This window comes from Scomber scombrus, chromosome 19 (assembly GCF_963691925.1).
Source record: "Scomber scombrus chromosome 19, fScoSco1.1, whole genome shotgun sequence".
NCBI lineage: Eukaryota > Metazoa > Chordata > Actinopteri > Scombriformes > Scombridae > Scomber > Scomber scombrus.
The window spans coordinates 24,241,773-24,265,194 of NC_084988.1; the positions used below are offsets into that span (position 1 = coordinate 24,241,773).

The window sequence follows — 23,422 nt, forward strand, 5'->3', positions numbered from 1 at the left end:
TTGATGATATAGTGAGATACATGTCGGCCTTCTCTCTGCATGTGTAGCCAATGAGTCATACCTGTTGTAAATCAGCAAGACAAGAGATAGAAAATGATTAACTACCTGCTGGACAAAATGAAGAGGATTTCCCTAGAGGAGAGGAAACGGGGAACATTTCATCACTTATTTTTTTGGTCATGAAGGATCATGAAGTGATAATATGAAAAATTAAGGTGAATAAGCAGGAACCATACCTAACCTCAAGCTTGTAGTCAGAATTACTCACTATCTATGCATGATCTAAAACAGAAATTCTGCTAATGCTTTGTGGCTTATCCTTTTAGACATAACAGGAAACAAGTGCAAGAGAGGTCTCCACCCAGAATCTAGGGTTATATTACATTTTTACATATTGTTTTAGATCACTAGGCCACAGGGATAGCATCTTAGTAGCAGCTATAATCAATATTTTTGTCATAACAATATATAAAATGAAAATATGTGACATGAGAGGCAATAATTGTAGTGATGAACCTATGGAGAATCATCAGCAACTCTGCAGCTCCCCTAAACTTTACGGAGCTTTATGGTGAGTTTTAATTCATTGTTATGTTGACTCTCACGGCTCTCATACTGTTGATTTTGGCTGCAGTAAGAGAGGATTTGGTAAAGATCAAAAACTAAACCTAAACAGGAGGGAATATTGGACTTACATTCATCAGGTAGACAAAAACATCTCCTTAACTTCTGGATGTGTAAATGAGCAACTTTGCTAAGTTAGCCATATCAACTTAAAAAGTTATGATACATCAGTGTTGTGGTCAAAACTTCTTTGTGCTGCCCCCAAGTGGTCAAAACAACCAGTTAATGCAGGTTTAAGCTATGATAAGGCTGAACAGTCTTCTTTTTTGTTCTCCGTTTCTAACTTTTTGATTTGTCTCTCATTTTGGAAGCAAAACCTTTTCTGGGGTTTTGACAAAAGCCAACACATCTGCAACTTGTAATATCAGCATTTACAGACTGTGTGGTGTTTTAAACAGATCATGTACTGTAGTTAACATTTAAAAACTGACTTAGTGTTAACAGAAGACGTTGATTAAAAAATGGCCTGAACAGCTGTTAAATAAGTTATATGTCCATGTCCCATTAGCCAAAATTAGCTAACTTTAATTAGCTTTAAGGGACACATAGATGACTTTTCCTTTTTTTGTGCAGTGACCAGTTATGCCTTTGTGTTGTCTGTCCTCCCTGAGTATGTCATAAATCAAACATGGCCACCAGGTGAATAAATCCAATACAACCTTTGTAGACAGACTGAGAAACACCATAGAAACAGTCCCTGTCTTCAGCATTGGGAAGGGAGGAACATCTTCTCACTAACTTTGCTAAACAGAAGGGTTTTTAAGGATGCAAGAAATCTTGTTGACTTCAGTGTTGTCCACAAATAGGATTGTGGTGTCCGTCTGCTTTGTGGGAACTCCAGTGAAGTGCACAGCAGATATAAAAGCAACCCTCACCACAGGCATGGAATTAAATGTTGTAGCACCATATGTAAAAAGAAAGTGTGAACAAGTCTAACTGTGATGTGGCAGCAGTGAGGTTGTGTTACTTTTGTAAACTTGATACTCATGATGGGGTGTGAACGCACTTGTCACCATACATTACAATGGTTTAATATCATTCATTTAAGACAAGGTCTATGTGACTTAAGTCGGGGCCATTGTGATGAGCTCACCACAGTGCCTGAGACCAAAGATCTGTCATCAGCTTGTGTTATTTAACTTCCCATTCCAGGAATTTAGGCATAATTGATGCTGTGAAGAGATCTGGCAAATGAAACAAAACACCAAGCATGTGGTTTGCTTCCTTGTTTACAAGTGCAAGTAATGAAAAGTGTTGCTGATGTAGAGTGATCTGCTAACATTATGTAATTTCATTGCTTTTACATTTGTCTGTCACTATGAGAGTGTGAATTATAAATTGTTACATCACTTCACTGTATTCTAAAATACATAATCAAAATGATGATATTACAAAGGGAAGGAAGAGGGAAGGGGAGGGAGGAGGGGAGGCTAGGAGTAGAGTAGCTGCTCCTTCACATTTAAAGGAGCCAGTTGAAGTGCTTTGGGATGCCTCCTGGATGCCTTTATCTAGATGTGTTCTGGGCATGTCCAACTGGTAGGAGACCCTGGGACAGACCCAGAACACGCTGGAGGGATTATATGTCCTGACCTGGGAATGCTTTGGGATCCCCTAGAAGGGAACTGGAGGGTGTTCCTGGGGTGAAGGATGTCTGGGTGTTATTGTTCATCCCATGCCACTGAAACCTGGCCCCGCAGAGAATGGATGGATGGATGGACTATTTACAAAGGGTGCTTGTCTTAGGGCGCACTCACACTAGGTCCAGTTGTTCCGTACCGTGCTGAAGCACAGATGTCCCCCCTCCCCTGTCCCCCACTGGCCCGCACTCACATTACCTGTACTCAAGCACGGTTACCTCCAACAAGTTGCGCAAAAACATATAGACAGTTTACTCTCATAAAACATGCACAGGTGTGTGTTCGCGTGCGGTAAAACACAACACACATGCACTATGATTAAAAAGTGCAAGCTTGTTCATCTGAGTCATGCCTGTGTAGTATGCAGTACTAGATACTTGTGTAAAAAAGACTAGTAAAAGCAGACGTCCTGATTCAACTCTTTACGCCAATAAAAGTAAGACTTAGTTTAATGACTTAGAAGTCGCCAAATGACTTACTTTAACGAATTTCGTTAGTTTATATAATGCAGATTTGTAAAATATTACTTTTATGCAGGTCACAGTCACAGACAATAAACTTAGCATTTCATAATAGTGGTAGCAGCGGTGCAGCAGATGTAATGAAGTCCACGCAGCATGCTGGAGGAAAACTAATATTAAGCCTATAGCCTATTCATTATAATGTAGATGGACATAAATTGAGTTCTTTTGCCTTAATAATGATAAAATACAAACGTGCAAACGTGCTTGGTGACGGTACGATTGCCTAGTGTGAGTACGCCCTTACAGACTTTAAAAGTGTCTCAGCCAATTCAAACCAGTAGTATCAGTTCTTTGACAGAAGACTGTTTATACAATTCTAATCAAATGCAGTTACATACAGTTACAGTGGGACAGTTGGAAGGAAGGATGTGGTATCAGTATGTTGCCTGTTGCAGTGACTGGACCCTCATTGGTGCCTGATTTACAACTTACTGCTGTTGCCACAGTTACTACTGTCATGGTAACTGATCACTGAGCAGGAATGGTGTTCCAGCAGCCTCAGGGATATAAGTTAAGGCACTGATCACAGGGTAATTTGTTAACTTATTGATCCTAGTGTCGAGAGCATTGATTCAGTTGAGAGTTATGCTCAGAGTCTGATTTCTTTACTGGGAGACCTGGACCCCTGGACAGAGATTGGTCATATCACACTGTTGCTATCAGGTACTAGAAGTCATGTCTCTTTTTATACAATACACACACTATCACATCTATGGTTATGGTAAAATAAAGATAATGGGTACAATTAATACAAAAGTGAACAGTCATTTCAGGCCTGTGACAGAATGTAAAAAATCTTCACCTTTACTTTCCACCTCCCTACATCAAAGGACAGGCTACTTCCTGCACTGGCACTGAACGTTGGCATTGGACATTAATCACATGGTGCTGAATCATGGATGTAATTCCCCAGGATACTGGCAAAGGCTACGGAAAAAAGTTTGGGACTGTCTCATCCACTGCTTGGGAGACAGTCCCGGATATATTCATTTGAAACCATTGGACGTGGCTAATGAGTAAATACAGCACAAGAACAGGCAGTTAACTACATATACACAAGATTAGAGACCATCTGAGGATGTCTTAATCTCAACTCAAAGAAAAAGTTGGAAATATTCCCTAGTTGCCAAGTAAGTGTGTTTATGTATATTTGCTTTCTCTTGTTCTTCGATCTTTGTAGTAACAACATGGGTAAGGTCAAGAGAAATATCTACAGTCAGGACATGTTTGTTTGTTTGTTCAAAGTTAATTCCTGGATATTTTTGGGTGAGGAGTGAGGTTTGGAGCTGAGGTTACAAGTGGGGTTACAGCGTCAGTATTAAGATAGGCTTAGGGTTTGGGTTTAAAGTTAGGCTGGAATTTGGGTTAGATTTGATGGCTGTGTGTGCAGCTTAGGGTTCTGTATGCTGCGTGGAAAATAGCTCTCTGAATTAAAGATAGAAAGAAAAACACAAGTGTAGGGAGCATCTTCTGTTCTAGGGACTGAGATGCAAATCCTTTCAACTTTAAGGCTACACTAACCAACTATAGATCAAATGATTATGTATAATTTGGAAGGCGTTGCTTATAGTGAGGAGAACCACAGACATATATTACAGAGTATCTTTCGGCTTCACAGACCATAACTTTACTGTTTAGGTTCACTCTCTCATCAGTGTACTTAATTAAAAACTAAGAAAGTTAGTGACTAGCTGGTGAACATGGTGGAGCATTTAGCAGCTAAAGAGCCACATATTTTTCTCATAAGTAGGTGGAGACCAAAACAGAACAAAAAGGTAGATTGAATATTGGACCTAAATTCACTACAAATGAATCCTTATGTTACTGGATGTGTAAAAAGGAAATTACTGGTAGTCAAGCAAACATATCAATTTAAAACCTGCTTGGGCCAATAAACATTTATAACATTAAAGGAGGTGTGTAAAATTTAGCAGTATTTAGCAAAATGGACTTGGCAGAAATGGAATATAACATTCATAAGTATGTTTAATAAAAAATAAGAGTAAAATAATAAGAGTAATAGAATAAATAAGAATCATTGTGTTTTTGTTACCTTAGAATGAGCCTTTTATATGTACATAGAAAGCGGGTCCTCCTTATATGGAGCCTGCCATGTTGCTCTGCCATGTTTCTACAGTAGCCCAGAACAGACAAATCTCTGGCTTTAGAGAAGTAAGTAAGCTGACACTTCTCACTCTGCTGATACCCTTACCTCCAGCACTGTTTTTTGTCAGGAGCTCCCTCCACCACCCCGACCTCCTCCTCCTCCGCATTTTGTATTGTTGACTCTAATGAAGTCTAATGTACACGTGCGTAAAACGTACGGTTAGTCATTGTTTTCCTTTTCCTCAAGATGCTTCAGGACACACCTTTGGAGAAACAGAAATAAAGCTTCAGGGATTTCCAGGGCTCATTAAAACCATGACGTCATGGTATATTAATGTGATAACACAATATGTTTGTTTTTTTTCATTTAACTTTTGTAAACTTTTTGTACAAGAATCACCCGCCCACCACTGTATATACAATCACAAATAAACTTTTGTGATTGAATTACTATTATTATTATTAAATCTTCATCTCACAGTGAGCAGTGTTGCTGGGGGTCAGAACAAAAGGTCATAAACTATCCTGACCACTTGAAAAATGAGTTTGCTGAGAGCAGCATTAACAGTAGGAATATTTGATTACTTTAGATATCAAAGAGCAGCATTGAAGTTATTGTTATGACTGACTTCTATACCTTTATATTGATCCGTGGTTCAGTATAGAAGAGTACACAGTATTTATCTATGTTTTGTAAAATAGAGATCCAAAATGCTGATGAAAATTAAACTTTTTTTTATTTGGTCTGTTTGTCAACTAGTACAGTAGCAAACCATAACATAACATAACCATAACATCAATTCTATTCTCTGGATGAGTCATTACCTTGGGCAGGTCAAAGTGATGATGGTAATGTAGGTTTTGTTGGTTTTGATCTGATACCTTCAGTTTTGTGCATGCATCTGCTTCACACCAGTGGCACCCTTAGTTTCCTTCCTGTATGTTGTGGTTTACGATATATACTGCTCACAATTATTGTGTCATGAGGGGCAACTCGAAGAAAGTAAACGGTCACGTGTGCTATTGGAGCCATGAGTCTAGTGGGTCTGGTAAAAAGGTTCAGTGGTTTAGGTCCATTAATAACTAAGTATCATGTTGTAGCATTTGAAGAAAGGTCAAACCATTTTCTGTCAATGAGCTGTCCCAAAAACATTGAGCACAATGTTTATTAGTTATTATCAATATTTGCAGTCTGCTCATTTAGACCGTGCTGGTAAGACATAAATGTTACTGAGGAACTGTGAGAGTGAAATCATTTCCTTGTGCAGTGTTTACTAGTATAAGTCATGTGGATAATGAGAATAGATTTAGAAACACAGATAGTCAACTTAGTTTCCTGGAAACACACAGTTTCTATGAGAAAGTTCAAATATAATGTATCTGTAGAACACAAACTTCAAATGGAATTGCACGCAGGTGGATTTGTTGTGTTTATTGCCCAGCTTCACTAGGTCATCTTTTTGTGGAAAACCACATCAGACTTAAATTATTATTACAATCCTCAAAGATGTGTATTAAAAAATGTCTGGGGGGATTTTTACATTTTCAAAATAGAGGCAGAAAAAAACTTTGTATCGTTGCATTCCTATTTTTAGACATGGCTCACAACCCCCCAGGGTGCCTTTCTCCAGACTTGAGGGCAGTCCCTTAGACCACTAGTACCTACTGTGTGCAGCTCCACTGTCAACTCATTATCATTTGACTCTGTGACATCAATCTTGCAGAACAGAAGCCACAGTGTTTACAGACACACTGCTATCTATCTGGTTTATGGCTTGGTCAATGACCCTGCTCGCGTGCATCTCCAACATCACATCCATCTGTCAATCAAACAGATTGTACGAAGCAAACGTTGAAGTCCGGATGTGAGATGCTTGTTTTTGTTGGTTATAAGGAGGTTAGTGTGTCAACTGGATTGCTGATGTCATGTTCGCTGTCATTTAACATTTTTTTTTAAATCTACATTCAACAGGTATAGGTGCAGGTGACCAAATATCTTTTTCAATAGAGAAAATATCACAATTCCTACTTTCAGATGTATTCAAGTTACAACAACATGGGTTAGCTTGACTCTTAAGGAATGCACAGTTCAGTACATCCAGCTGTTTCTCAATCTGACTGCGGGTTATTTAGGAAGACCAAAGAGACAGAGAGTCTTAGAAAAAGGAAAGACACAGAGAGGGAGAAGGAAAGATAGTTGATGCTTGTGGTTCGTGTGTGTTTTGTTAAGTGGCTCCAAATTGTTTTATAGTACGTTATTATGGAGCCATTCTGAAGATGCTTGGATGCCAAAGTCAAGAAGTGTAAGTTATACTCAGAGGCTTCACTGTCCATTGACATTGTGTTACACTTGAGCTAGAGCTCACAGAAAGGAAGCAACACTGCATTTAGATTCTATTCATAAATCTAGCTTTTTTTTTTTTACTGTTTTATTCTAACAGCATGACTCTGAAGAAATACTAAGATATTTATACAGTTTCACTCACTGTCATTTCTGTACCTGACACATAGAGCACAGTAAGAGGAAGTAAAAGCCCCAAATCATTACAAAGTCAGGAATATAAAACAAGATAACACATTTCATAAAAATGCCACAGTGATTTACTGCTGGACTGTTCTGGATGACCACATGCAGATGCAAAAGTCCCAACTATATTTCAACTAAATGAGATGCAGGGAATGCACAGTGTATAGCCGGAAGTTGTTAATACTCAAAATGACTGTGACTGTGACCCAAAATAAACTATGTGCACTATTTGGTTTATGCTTGTAGACATGTGTGTCAAAGTTTATTATGATTTTGTTCTATGCAAAATTTAAAGCAAAGGCCAGCTGCTTGTTTTGTTCCACTGTATCTACATGTAAGTACCAGTAGGAAAATAATGTCATATTTATTATATAAATATTATTATTATCTAACGTACAAAATGTGCAGTATGAGTGAGTTAATGTGAAAGAAGCCACGTTGTGCAAGTTAATGTGGTCAGAGTTGTTATACACCCATCCTGGGCAGTGCGGCTACATCAGTTAATGGGCTGTTTAGCCGCATCAGTGTTAGTTTAGTGCAGTTCTAAAGACTAATTATGGTGGATGAAGATGAAAACATTAAGATGTTGTTCTCCATGTCTATATATATTAGGGGAAAGAGAGCAGATATGTAGTACCAGATAAAATTTGAAGTGTCCAAACTTTTTAATGGTACTGAAGTCGTGATATGAGATAACGATTGAAACATGAAATCTGTGAAATAAGCTTGCAGAGATAGAATGGAATTTTGTCGACAATGGCTTTATAAATAAAAATATACCAATGACTCACCTGATGAACGGACAGAGAGATCCAGCCAAGTGTGTAATACAGAGCACAATGATGTGTGGGTGATTTGAATGTGGTAACAAACCTCTGCTGCTGTGATAAATGGAGTCCAACACTTGATACATTGTGCTGAAAAACACACATACATCTGAAACAAAAACCTTAACTTCTATCTCAGTTTCTTCACAAGGTTTGCTTAAAACAAAGACATTCATCAAACCAGGTCCTTGTCTTTCCCTGAGCTGTAACAATATCCATAAAGTCTGCAGGTATCCAGCATGCATTCAGTTTCTGTAAAGTATGTGGGAGATGATCCACATCTATAAATAATCAAACCACATCATCTGCATAACAAATGAGAATTCAAGCGCGAACAACACCTAAACTATTAACATGAAAGTAAATGAAAGCAGACCTAGCACAGAACCTTGGGGCACTCCATAAAGTATAATGCTTGTTAACTTTCACACACACTTTTGTTCCTACCTGAGAGATAATCACGTCAGTTTAGTCTTGAAATACTGTGATAATGCAGCATGAGAAGCGGATATTACAGCAATGTAGTGATTCATATAGATAATAGTAGTGATATACTGTATATAGATGGATGCAGGATGGAAGAGTTGTTATTGGCTACCACTGCTGCATCTGTTGTAATAATGCAGTCTAGATGAAGTATGAAGGATGGTATAGCTCTCTGTAGCACCAATGCAGATTATAGCCAGAAGGCAACCATCAATCCTGGCTGTCTGGAAATTAAACGTCAGTATTCTACTGCTGTAGTCTAACCAGTGTAGAGAAAACACTCTGTAGGGATCATGTACTATAGAGGTTAGAGCTAAGTCACTATTCATCCATGCCTTTATTCCCTTGTTGAATTAAGGTGAGTGTGTACATGGAGAAGCACAGTAGGGAGAGAAAAAGTTCTATCGTTGATATCCTACTTTTAAACATGGTTCGCAACCTCCCAGTATCCTTTTCTCTAGACTGAGAGCAGAACCTTAGACCTCTACTGTGTGCAGCCCAAAAGTGGACCCATTATCATTTGGCTCTGTGACATCAATCTGCATAACAGAAGCCACAGTATTTACAGAAACACATATCTAGTTTCTGACTTGGTCAATGACCCTGCTGGCGTGCATCTCCAACATCACATCCATCTGTCAATCAAACAGATTGTACAAACCAAGCATTTCAGTCTGGATGTGAGATGCTTTTTTTTACTGGTTATAAGGAGGTTAGTGTGTCAACCAGATGGCTGGTGTTATGCTGCGTTGTGATTGGACATACATTCACACATGAACAACATGGACAAGGTGATTGTGTGAAGAAATATCTAAAAGTGTTTTATTTTTTCAAGATACGCCATGCTCCACATTCAACAAATTACACTCACACATCATCAGTGTGACTGCTTAACAGTCATCAGTCTCAATTCCCTTTTATCAGGTGTCACTTCTTGTATTGTGGTCTGGCAGTCTGTGAAAGTAATATAAGTAATATTTTTTTTGAAAGTTCCTCTAATAAAACTGCTGTCACGGACAAGTTGGACATTTCTAATAATTTCCTCCATTTGTGTCATGTTCTTAATGAAAGTCTAAGGATGGATGTTGCAATGTTTTAAATATTGTATTTATTTGTAGTATTGTTTCATAATGGGACAGATTTTGCAAAAGGCTTTTCACAATCTGTGCATTTCTTATTAAGGGCTATTTATATCAAATATTTTCTAGACTTTAACACTGTACAACAACACGCTGAGAAGGATGCATCATCTGTGTGTCAGGTCAGGGATAGCCTGGTTTGTACGTCACTGCTCTTGACCATGCTAATAACAGCAAATGGAGCAAATAAATAACAGACTAAACTAACAAATAACTATGCACGTATTTGATTTTAATCACTAACACAATCAGCAGTAGTTCAATAATGACAATGCAAGTCATTTATAGGAACAGGATGCAGTTGTGCTTTTAACAGGAAGTCATGATGTTACACTACTTCAGAGCCCTACAGTCTCACAGAGAAGAGTTTAAATGAAGTTGAACTAAGTGAATATGGTTACATGATTATGATTTTACACTAATTAGGACAATTCCGGTTTATTTGCCATGCTAGCAGCATGAATGGAAACATCAGTCTGTAAATTCACCTGTTCCAGACTGAAAAATCTCAATAACACTAACCAGATAGATTGCCACGTAAGTTGGTTCAGCCATTCATGGTGACCAGAGTATGAATACTACTGACTTGGACTTTTTCTTTAGTGCCACTATCACATTGACATGCATGGTTTTAAGTGAATGATCTGCTCCTTTACTGTCGTCATAGGGTCAAAGTTTTGGTTTGTCCAATACTTTGGTTTATGACTAAAGCAAATGTTAGCATGCTAAACTAAGATTGTGAACATGGTTAACATTATACCTGTTATCAGCATGTTTACCATGTTATTGTGAGCATGTTAACATTTTGATGTCAGCGTTTTGCTCAAAGAACTGTTGCGATTTAAGGAGCCATTACACTCCATTAGAACTACTTGTCGGATAGTAGAATAGCTTCAGAAAACACCCTCCCTTTAGGGGGAATTAGGAGTACTGGGTATGACCATTTTTGTATCTATTCAAAACCAACAGACCAACATTCATAGCCACTTCTGGCCATGATGGGCCAGTTTTGCAAAGACAAGAAAGGAGAAGTTTGAACTTTTTTTCAATCTTGACACAATCTGTTACTTTTCAAGGGAACCAGTCCAACACAGACATCTTCCAGCAGACACTTATTTTCCTGTTATTTCTATGATGGCTGACTTAAGTATGAACGCTTTTGATTTCCAAAATTCACACTCTTGATTCTTCTGTTTTCCAGAGTGGCTGAATGAAAGTGGATTACCTAAACAGAGAAGACAAATACTCAACCAGATGAGACAAATTTAAACCATCACAGAGTGCTCCAGCCAAGATGAAAATGTATTTGCTGTTGGGTGCCGTTATGCCACATGAAAACATAATGTGTGCATTTTTAAGGTGAAGTAGTGTGTTAGAGTGGGGTATCTTGATGTTCAACATGTCTGACGAGTCCAGGATTGAATGCACCATCAGCCATGAAATCCACCAGTACCTCTTCTCCTGTGTGTATATCCTCGTCCTGTTGGTAAGTGTGTGTGTGTGTATTTTATGAATACCTGAAAAAATCTGCTGAGGTGTTTGAATACTTTGAGTGCATAGCCAACAATAAAAATATGTTTCCAAATTGATTTTAGTGTGACACAGGAAACCGTCATGTCACATACCCTAAGAAGTCTAGTTTCTCTTTGAGAACAGAATTATGCAGCGTTGACACAAAAACCAACTCAGTTATTCAAAGTTCCAAGTGCTGCATGAGTAGTCTTATATGGCATCAACAAAGGAAGGTTTATCATGACCACAAGAAGTAATTTTGGTATATCTAGTTCCGTAGGCGGAAATGAGTTAATGGGTTGTAACTCTGTGGTTAGCAGTGTTAAACAGAAATAAGGTCCTCCAGTTGACTTTAAGTGGCCTGTCTGTGAGGTTCTCAAAGTGTGCATTTGGGTTTCCTCTTGGTGCCCGCTTCCACCAACAGAACAAAGGTGAACTGGAAATTCTAAATTGCCCGTGGCCACGAATCTAAGTTTGAATGCATCTGTCTATATATGTCAGCCCTGTAGTAGACTGTTGACCTGTCTAGGGTGTCCCCTGCCTTGCACCCAATGTGAGCTGGGATAGACTTGAGACTCCTGCAAGGATAGAGTACAGAAAGAGGTTAGATGAATGGATGGGGTCGTGAGAGCAAATCTGATCAGTTTAGAGAATTAGCTATTCTAAGATACTTTTAAATACCACTGGACACTGTTGTCCACAGCTGTGGACCAACAGCATGGCCACCGAAGGGTGCCTAATGTCACCTTTATTCCTAGGAATTATATCCATATTGGACAGTTCTGTACCTGACAATTTGCATCTAATGCTTGTGTTCAGTTTCACCGAAGGAAGTGTGCGTCTTTTATTTAGTAAGACAAAGTCAGGGTATGGAGGTCAGGATAGTTTGTGTACTGTGTTGTTGTTCACCACACATCACAGACCTGCATTTTACATTGGATGTTGTATTTACCATAACCACAACCTTTCCCTAAACTTTGCCTAACTATACCTTAACCATACTTTATTTGTCATAAACTTGTATTTCACTAACCCTAACTATACCATAGTGGCCATATGCAGAAAATGTGTTCTGGTAGTAAAATAAATAAAAGGAGGGCAATGTGGAAAAAAATCAAAGATGTCAGAGAATCAAACTAATCACATTATATGATCTTATTGATTCTAGATTGGTGTTCCCTCCAACCTGTACTCTCTGTACCACGCTACACTGCAGCTGAAACAAAAGAATGAGCTGGGAGTATATTTAATTAACCTCACTGTGTCTGATCTGTTATACCTGGCATCATTACCACTGTGGCTCCAGTACATCTTTCAGGTAAATTGAAACCAGCCCTTCACGGAGTCATACTGTACACATATTCCTCCAGTGCATCTGAGCATTTCAGCAAAGGCGCAGCACCTTCATGCACTCCTAAACCATGATGTATATGTTAATAAAAAGTGCTTTTAGGTGATCTATACTGGCCCAACACTGTGGGCAGATTTGTTAACTTTTGGCAATGTTCTATTATTTCAGAAGGCGCTGTCGGTCTAGCTGTATGTTTAGTTGTATATAATTCAGCTATTGTATAGTTACATCTTCTTTTATGTTTCACCAGCATATTGTCCTGTTTCATTTTCCTACAGTGTAGTATGTGCATTGTTGTTTCAGGGTGATGATTGGAGTCACAGGGAATGGTTGTGTCAGCTATGTGGCTTCCTCCTCTATGAGAACATCTACATCAGCATTGGTTTCCTGTGCTGTATCAGTCTGGATCGCTACTTGGCTGTGGTCCATCCTTTAAGGTATTCATTCTGATACATCATCATGAGAATGCACACAGCTGTTCATGGCAAACTCCCTAAACGTATCACCGCTGCTCCTCCATGTGGTGTAGATCGTCTTGACAGCATTCTCACTTAAATAAATCACCACTTAGCTAAACTGTCCATTCTCTAAACTTGTCCCCCAAACAGAGATTTTCCAGTCAATCTATGACTGGAAACCATTACAGCACAGTCTTTTTGGATTTCACACCATGGTGAAGCAAAATGTATGTGGCTCTAGAAAGAATATGTAAGGAGGCGTCTTTGTTAGCCTTTCTAAAGCCAAGAACAGAACATAAGTGTAAATAATAAAGTAAACAGTTTTATCTGCAATAACATAAGCTGCTAACATTTCCATGTCCAGCTAAATACCTTACTAGCTACAGTAGTAGCCTTACATGGCCGAAGAGCATTTCAAAAATGAACTACATTAGTTTTCTCAATGTGTGGATGCCAACAGAATTTCGGTAAAGTTTAGCAGATTTTCCCACCCTTAACTGGATTTGGTTTTACACTGCAGCAGCCTTAGCCAACGTTACCTTTGTTACACATTTCATACACAAATAAGTATATTTCATGATTAAAACCCTTTGTCCTGTAACATAAAAAACAAGTAATTTAGCTAAGCAGTCAAACAAGGTTATGTTAGAATGTTAAAACTCATGGAGCTAATATTATCTTAATTGGTAGACTAGCTAGAAGTGATCTGCCAGTGACAGTCGCCAGTCAGGAATGAGAAGCCCACCAGAAGTGACATACAAGGTTTGGTAAATGGTTTAGTTGTTTGTTGGTAATATTTTTCTTTTGACCGGTGAAAGCAACTCATTTGTTACTGTACTCATGCACTCTGCCACAACTACTAAGCACAAAATTCAGAAATTTCGGAATTTCTGCTTCTTACTTTTAATTGACCTCTTTCATCCCTGTCTACAGGTTCACGTCTCTCCGCTCTATGAAGGCAGCCTGGGTCGTGAGTGCCATCATCTGGCTAAAGGAGATAGCAGTAGGCGTGGTTTTCTTCCGTCATAAAGAACTGAGCAAAGACCACACAAACCAATCAGTGTGCTTCGAGCACTACCCCATGAAGCAGTGGGAGTATCCAATCAACTACTACCGCTTCATTATTGGCTTCATGTTCCCATTGGCCATTCTATCGGTAGGAAAACTGCTTTTTAAATATATATTTTCAAATCTGATCAAAAACTGAGGAAGTATTAGATCCTAGAGATATAGTTATATGGAGATATGGTTTGTTTAACCTCTGCGACCCTGCGTCCTTATAGGGGAAATTACATTTTGAGTTTGCTGGAACTTACACTTCATTCTGCTTAACTTTGACTTATTGTCCTCTTTCTCGTACACACCTTTTTGTGTCACCTAGTGATAGCAAAAGCATGATACATTAATCAGTTTAAAAAACAAGATGGCTGGCATCTTGGCCGAGTTACATCAACAGCTGATCCCTAAACAAAAGGGGACCAGGTACAAAACCGTATCAAATTTTATGGTTTATTTATGCTTAATAACGTTTGTAGTTTAATATGCTATACACATTTGAATGATTTTAGCAACAGCAACAAGCTACGACACTGCTAATCAAAAAGTACTCGTTTGAGGACATGGGGACGAAGGAGAAGTGTTAATGTAAGGAAATAAATAGTTTTATACACTGCTGAATTAAATGTGTTATACAGTGAAATAATGAGGACATTTTTTTCAAAAAACGACTTCCTGTTCAAAAGCAATGCTTAGTTTTTGTACTTATCAGGTCCTACTAATCCTAGTATCCTAATATCTAGGATAAATTAAAAATGCATACCAAACAAAAGCTCAGGTCTCAGGAGGTTAAAAGGGGAAGAAGACAGGGGAGATTACTCAATGGAAACAGAGTTATATGAGGTCAAGTTATGTTCATGTAAACTATTTCATCAAGACAACTTCAGCAGGGACAGAGGCTTCCAACTGTCTTTTTTCTGTGCAGATCAGCTACCTTTGTGTCCTTCGTGCTGTGGGTCGGAGTGCAGGTACCCAGCCGGATCAGAAGACAAGAATCAGGCAGTTAGTCAGCAGTACCATCCTCATTTTCCTCGTCTGCTTCTCCCCATACCATGTCTTCCTGTTAGTTCGCACCCTGCTGGAGCGGGACTGCGAATTTATCACAGGTACAGTTTCTTTTCTACAAAGTAATCCAAGCAATGAGATTGAAAACTGCTGTGTCATACCACATGTCCTATATTCTTATTTTCCAGGAATATTTAACTACTACCACCTGTCGTTATTGCTGACCACTCTGAACTGTGTTGCCGACCCTGCTCTTTACTGCTTCGTCAGCGAAAGCGCCCGCCGCGGCTTGTACAGGGTCATATTCCGACCCGTTGCCAGGATACTTTGTTGCTGTCATCGCCGCGGCAATGCCAGTCCCACTAACCCCGCCACGGATTCCCGTGAAGTCGCCACTGATGAGAACAACGGCCATCCGACTGTTATGCTGCTAACACACTCAAGCACACACACCAGCACACTCAACAATATTAAAACAGATGCCACCATCAAAAATACTATTATAACCTTACAGATGGATGAAAAAAAGGTCATACCATTAACTGAAGAAAATAACAGACACTCAGATAAATGTGCAGACAGTGATGGAAAGGTCAGCTTTGTGATTGGCATGGAGGATATGAACCTAAAGGCAGAGAAGCCTGAAGAGACTGAGGAGCACCCACTAAAATGATCTAAGGATCAATCAGGACCTGTGCTAGAAAATGCCTCAGGGCAGTGGGATTAAGACAGAGGACAAGCTTGACTCACAGACTAAGCTAAACTAGAGGAGAATGACTGGAGACTGAACGCACAACTAGCCCAACCTGTAAGGCTCAATTTTGCCATGTGACCACGATGAGAGCCTGCTGCCCATCCAGCTGTGTTTACATTGTATTTCATTGGCATTTGAGCAAAAACATGTTCTTTCTTCTCACTTTTTTTTCACTGAACTCTGAATACAACATTGTGAGAACTTAATATGAATCTGAAATTCACTGTGATGCTGTCAATGCCCTATTTATATTTCAACAGACATAGGGACAAATTGGAGATTTGAGATTGTCCAGGGCATCGTCCATCAGGAAGTTATTAATGACCTGGTATTAATAGTACAGGAGATATCCACCTTGGGTACCCTAAACTTTGTAGGAGAAAAACCCTGACAGAATTCTTTTAATTCATTATTTAATTTAACAGTAGACTGAAAAGCAGAGTTGAACTGTGCTCTCTGGGTGAAAGATTCAAGCCTGTTTGACGTGTGGTCAAAATGTTTTTGTCGCACCTTCAACCACACTTAACTCACTGCAGCAGCATTGCATCTGAAACATGCTTCTGTAAACGGATTCTTATCTTTTTGAAAAGCAGATATTTGGCACTCATTCATCCTAAAATTGTATTATTAGAGGCTGTGTCTTACTCTTATTATATTTATAATAATCTGGCAAATCAGGGACTCTTTAATATTTATAAATATAATATATAATTACCTTCTGAACTAATGTATACAATGTTTTTTCACATACAACCCAAAAACAGCATAGGGCATTCAGTATAAGAACAAATCTAGGTTTCTTGAAGTGGTGTGTACACTGCGTTACAACTTAGCAAATCATGAGTGCATGAAAGCTAAATTGTTTTAATCAGTGCATGAACACAACATGCTAAATTAGATGGTTAAAGAGCCATGCTGCAGCTATAAAATTACTGATATTTTGAACTCTATGCATTTGATGATGTTTGATGACTTGTAATGATAAAATGTTTCTTTGTCTCTGATTGACTTACAATGTGTTTATCATTTGTCATAATGCACCTGTGCAATCACTAGTGTTAAACATACCTACTCCAGTATTAACTTCAGTATGATTAACCCATTGCTATGAAAATTCAGATTAGAGCTGCGACGATTAGTTGATTAATCAATTAGTTGCCAACTATTGAATTAATCAGCTATTTTGATTAATTCAAATTCCCAACTTTTCTGTTCCAGCTTCTCAAATGAGCTGGTTTATTTTAGTCTTAAACGGTTAAACTGTTGGTTGAGACACAACTAATTCATTATTGAGAAAATAATGGACAGATTATTTGATTATGAAAATAATTTATAGTTGTTCCCATAATTAAGATTATGACGCAAATCTAGTACAGTGTTTTGTTCAGCATAATGTTCATTTCAGGGATTTGAGATTTAACATAGTTCTTCTGAGGTTTAGCTTTAGCGAGACAAACTTTTTCTGAATTCAAGCGACAAATAAGGGACAATGGTGATTTGAAAAATGTACTGTAACTGTAGCACAAGTAGAAAAGAGTCATAAAGTTGATATCTAATATCCAGGCCAACTCAAGTCTGCTAACCCTAGCTAAAATTAGCCATGCTAATCATTCCAGACCAGTGAATTGACTTGAAGAAGGGTGTTACTTTCAACAAAACTTTTCATTTGTTAGAGGAAGATTATTTCTTCTTTCAAAAGTTACATAGTCTTGCTTTTAACAGTAAATCATGTTCACTAGACTTTACTAATTCGACAGCTTCAGTTTTGAGGAGAATGGGATTTAATGCCATATATTTGCTTTTTAAAAAGTGTTACTATTTATTGTACAGTATTTTTTAAATGTTTGAAAGATACAAACCACTAATACTATTTTGTAAGCAAATGTCTCCGGGTGACTTTAAATAACCATAGTGGTATCAGATGTATATCAGTTAATATGGATGTAAGTGATGGGCTTTAAAAAGGGTTTAAACATTGGCATGCTTAGGCTCTGCCTGCTCTGCCCAGGTCTGCTTCTGTACTATAAGAGGTTACATATCAAGGGAAACCATCTCAAATGTTTACATGTTGCTATTTGAATGCATGTGCATGGCACTATATTGTTATGGTCTTGATTTTCAGTTGTATAGAATCTGTAACTCCATTTATTTTTTATGAACAATAACATGTTCACTGCTTCTATTATAGATCTTTGACATAATTGGTGTATCAAAGTTAGAACTTTTTTTTCTTCAAAATCTTAGTTCCTATGGAAGTATAACGTTACTTTAAATGTTATGGATGTATGAAATTGTCTTGAAATTTTTAAATATTGTGGTAATATAAAAATATAGTCAAAACTTCGTATGAATGAATTATAAATTATTGTATTCTTGTTATAGAAATATAATAATATGTCAAACTTCAGTTTTTACAGAGATATAAAATCATGGACAAAGCATCTAGTCATGATAAAAAAAATGTTCATATGATATATCTTGTTATATCAGTGACAAACATGATAAAGAATATTTTTTATAAAGGACAGCTTCTCTTACGTTTTTATACTGGTGTGTGCATTGGCTGTTCACAGCTATACAGCAGCAGTGCAGAATCTGTGGTTTCAGTGTGACCTCAGCCCTTCCTCTCTGACGCTGGCAGTTTCAACAGCAGGAACTCTGTGTTAATTTCTGACGAGAGTGTGATGCAGTCGAATGTTATCAAATTCAGAATTTCCTCATCATACAGAAGATCATTGCTGTTGTAAGCAATGATGGAAATTGTCTGTGTTGTGACCTTGAAGTGACTTAAAGCTTCTAGTTTGTATAGGGTTAGAGTTAGGGTTAGGTGTTCCCTTCTCTCCTCTTTTCGGTCGATCCAACACTTCCAAAAAAAAAAAATCTAAACAATAAGGCTATAAGCAGCCATAATGTCTTTAGAAAAATTCCTTTTCTGCAGAAGATGAATCTTTACTTTGGTAATCCCCTAATTTCTGTCTAGCGCCACATCACTTATTGTTTATCCTGTCATCTGACACAATACCTTTCAAATGAATGTTAGCCTCAGCTGTATTTGAGATTAAAGGATCAAACCGCTGTGTTTGCACTGGTTTCATCCAACTGATATTTGTCATGTGACTAGAAACATGACAAAAAAAAAAGGTAATGTTGCTTCATGTGGTTTTGATGTGTAAGTACACATTTGCTTACCCATTAACTATATAAACTACATCAGGTGTTTGTAGCTTATTCTGTGTAAGTACTACAACAATCATAACAATTAAAAGAAAAAGGGGGGGAAATAGCAGCTATATAATATGATCAGTGGCGGCTGGTGACAAAAATGTTTGGGGGGGTGCAGTTTGATGGTTGGTGGTCCTAGGGTTAGTGTCAAATAAGCCGTAGCACCACTTCATACCGCAGCAAAAAAAGAAAAACCAATCTAAAAACAACACAACACACTATAATGTCCCCTGGTTTGTCCCAGTATAGTATCTCAGACCCACAGAGAGAGGAATAAAAAATTATAACCAGACATGATAAAATGCCCATTTCACTCACATCACCTAAAGATACCAGCAGTTAAAGCAGAGTTACCAATAAGGTGATATGCTTAAAAAGAGACACCACCTATATTTTAGTTATTGTGTCTTCAGTCCTGATTTCACTGTAATCTGTTAGTTGTTGCAATACCTAAACATGACAATAGATGGCGCATTAAACACTATACACTGCTGTGATTAAGCATAACTTATTTAACTTATTTTAATAATGAAATGTACCCAAATCAACTGTAATAGTCAAAATTACTTCCATCATTTCTTATCCTGCATTTATGCATTTTAGTTTTTTACACTTCATAATTATGTCTTTTATAAAGTTTTTTTTTTAACACTTTACAATATTAATAACAGCAATACTAACAGTAACTACCTGATCTTTTATATGTCCTGTTGGAGCTGCTGGATGCACCCACTGACTGAATCTATGTTCCTCTTCTGGAGCTTGGCATAGCAGAGGTCTACATGTGGCCAGATTTGGTGAAACAGCTGCAGAAAGAGCTCAGCAATGCTAAGTCTGCTAAAAACAACTTAGCTCCATGCTATTGTCTCGATGGCTGCAGGTTTCTGTTTGCATTTTTTCAGAGAGATGTTTTAGGTCTCGTTCCCCTGTCGTTGTCCACAACGCTTCGGTGCTGACACTTTGAAACAGCAAACAGATAAAGCAATAAAAGGAATAACTCACACTGCATCCAGCTAGCTAGCTCCGTTTATCATAACAGCAGCAGGAGAAACTCTCAGCTCCTCCATCACCTGCTGCTGCTTTATCCTCTTTCTCTCTTCTAGTGAAAGTCTTGTGAAATTATGTTTTTGTAGAGAAATAACAAAATAATCTTCTTTAATTTCCGCGGCTCCACTTTAACGTCATCTCCTGAATCTACCGTCAGCAGGAGTTTGGGTGACAGCAGCTGACGGGAGGGCGTGAATGACAGCCGGAACTGTCCAATCACAGTAGATTAAAAAACATGAAACAACAACAATTCGCTGCCAATAAAAGTGGGCGTGTCCGGGGCGCACTGAGCTGCGCCCTGTGGGAAACGTGACGCAGGCCAATGAGAGAGCAGCCTCAGGTCATGTGCTTGTCAAAAGTTTGAGGGCTTGCATTGACTCCCATTAGGCTGGCGCCCCGCATACAGGAAGTACATATAGAAATTAATAAAATACAATTTGGAATCGATTTATAATTAATGCTGACAGGTGCTGAGAGACTAACAGGCACATTTTACAAGCAAATACTTTTTATTTCATAGTGATTTAGCATTATCTAATTAATTTATATTTAATATGTTTAAGTAGACTTTCTCTAGATTATTGGATGGGGCGGCGGCCCAGCGCCCCGCATTGACCAGCCGCCACTGAATATAATGACCCACGACGAGCAAAAACAACATAAAGGCTGTGCCTGATATCACAACTGAAGACTGTATCACTGGTCAACTGTTTAAACTGACTATTTTGAGTGCTTGAACTCTGTGTGAAATGTATGTTCTATGTTGTTCCCCTAAGGATTCCATAATAAATGGGTAGGATCCATTCAATGCACACTACTTTATGCTAAGAACCCCACAATACACTTTTAATACAATTCGGAATTCACAGTCGTGTGGCATGTTGACATAAAAATAATAATAATCCATAACTGTCCTAAGATCAGGCATGTCCAAACTATTCCATAAAGGGCAGTGTGCCTGCAGGTTTTTGTTCTAACCAGTGAAGAGCACATAATTCGACCAATCAACTGTCTGAAGACTGAGATCAGTTGATTCAATGAGTCAAGCCTAAAGTGCTCCTGCTGAGTTTGAATAAAAATCTGCAACCACATGAACCTTTATGGAATAGTTTGAACATGCCTGGTATAGAGTAAACTATTAAGTGTGTGTTAGGGAGAGAGGGAGTGATTGCTGACATAGCTGTTATGACTACACAGAATTATGTAAATAACTGGACTATGCTCCAGGTACTGCATTTACAAACCAGGTTTTTGGTTTCATAAAAACTGCCTGAATACAGTTAGGTTTTTGAGTTGCAGTACTTTCCCTGAAAATTAATCTTATAGATATTCTGTCTTTGCACTAGAGTACTGGGTGAAGGGATGTGATGTTTATGTTTGGCTGAATGTGAGTTGTTAGGGTTTATTGGTTTGGGGAGATTAATAGTTGTCAGGTGAATCAGGAGCTGAGAATCAAAATGACTTTGAAAACAAAAGTGTTCTTCTCGTGTCATTGTATTTGTTTTTGTAACAGAGTCCTTCCTCTTGAAGCCTTCTGATGTTGTGTATGTGTATGTGTGTGAATAGAAGCTCTGGAGTAATGTAGAATGAGTGTGTGAAGATGTTTGTGTGTTATGAGGGAGGCAGAATATGCGCATGTGTGTATTAATCTTGGCAGTATCAGCTGTTGCTGTCATCCTGCAGGAAGTCACATTAAACTTGGGTCATGAGTAGGGTCAAAGGTCGCAGTTGAAAAGGACATGAGATCAACAGCAAGACACAACAGAAGCAGACAGGAGAAGTGTCTTGAAACAGACTTCCTTTTTTTTTGGCTTTATCATAAAATATTTACCGGATTTACTTCTCTTACAAAGAAATCTGCCTCCAGTCTGTGTGGAACAAATGAGGCAGATCTGGGACTTGGCATCGAGGACTAACGATACAGTAACAGCAGCAAGCAGCCAGCAATGAAACATTTAACAGGAAATGAGGAAGAAAAAAAGCTAGATGTGATGATAAGTTTGTTTTGGAGCCTAAAATAACAAAATCACAGGAGAACACCTATTGGCTTGGTCAATAAGAAAATGACGTTACAAGGGAAACAGGATCCATTTATCAAAACAAAACACATTCAGTTTCTAAGTTGGCACTTTTTTCCTTCAACTCTTCAACACATTCATGGTTTGATCAGCTGCAGACTGTAAAGTACACACCATTGAACAGATTTAAATAAATAATTACAATAAACAAGAAAGCTAATATTCCTAAGCTTTAAAATCTCTAGTTTGAGGGCATTTTGCAGTTCATTCCATTTGACAAATGCATTATACCTGAAACCAGTTCTGCCAACATGAGTGTATACATGAGGCATATTTAAGGTTAAGTAGTTCCTGAATTTAAATGAAAAGAGATTTGAGGTAGTCCATGGTCATAGTCTCTCGACCTGAAGGTTGACTGAAGGTAGTCCATGGTCATAGTCTCTAGACATGAAGGTTGACTGAACATTGATCATAGTCGTAGTTTCTAGACATGAAGGTTGACTGAACATTGATCATAGTCGTAGTTTCTAGACATGAAGGTTGACTGCACAACAGTTTTGTGGTTGGAGGAAGACAGACACCCTTTGATTCTATACAAGAGCCTAGTTCGATTTTGAAGTTTTGAGTCAATTGTTGAATATCAGTCATTAGAAGAATTATGTTATTTATGTATAATTTAAAAAGCAATGAATAGACCTAGACCAAGGATAGACCCTTTGGCACCCCATTTCTAATGGCAAGAGGGCTTGACTGAGAACACTCAACAACAGTCTGAGTTCGGTCCGTAAGGGAAGAGTGGAACTAATATCAGGGCTTCATCTAAACCTAGAGACTGTAGTTTATGAGGTAGGGTTACATGGTTATCATTTCATTCATCATACATAGGATTTTATGATAAACTGTATCAAATGCTTTTGAAAGTCAATGAAGAGAGCAACACAAAATTGTTTTTTATCCAGGGAGGATACAATATTGTCAAAGAAGGAAATTTCAGTTGTTATTGTGCTGTGGCACGGGCAAAAAACAAGACTGTTGTGGCTGTAGTAGGTTTAGTGAATCAATGACAGCACATAGTGATTCTAAGATTTATGCTAAGAAAGGAATTTTAGATATTGGACAGTAGTTGTTA

The 23,422-nt window shown here is 38.2% G+C and overlaps 1 protein-coding gene across 1 annotated transcript; it reads left to right on the plus strand.

The window, feature by feature from the left end:
• The first annotated feature begins 11,260 nt into the window (after positions 1–11,260).
• On the plus strand, positions 11,261–15,925 carry LOC134000468 (ovarian cancer G-protein coupled receptor 1). Its single transcript, XM_062439808.1, has 6 exons — positions 11,261–11,356; positions 12,551–12,700; positions 13,037–13,170; positions 14,125–14,347; positions 15,173–15,353; positions 15,441–15,925. The coding sequence occupies exons 1-6, from the start codon at positions 11,261–11,263 to the stop codon at positions 15,923–15,925; spliced, it is 1,269 nt and encodes a 422-aa protein (XP_062295792.1).
• The last annotated feature ends 7,497 nt before the right edge of the window (positions 15,926–23,422 follow it).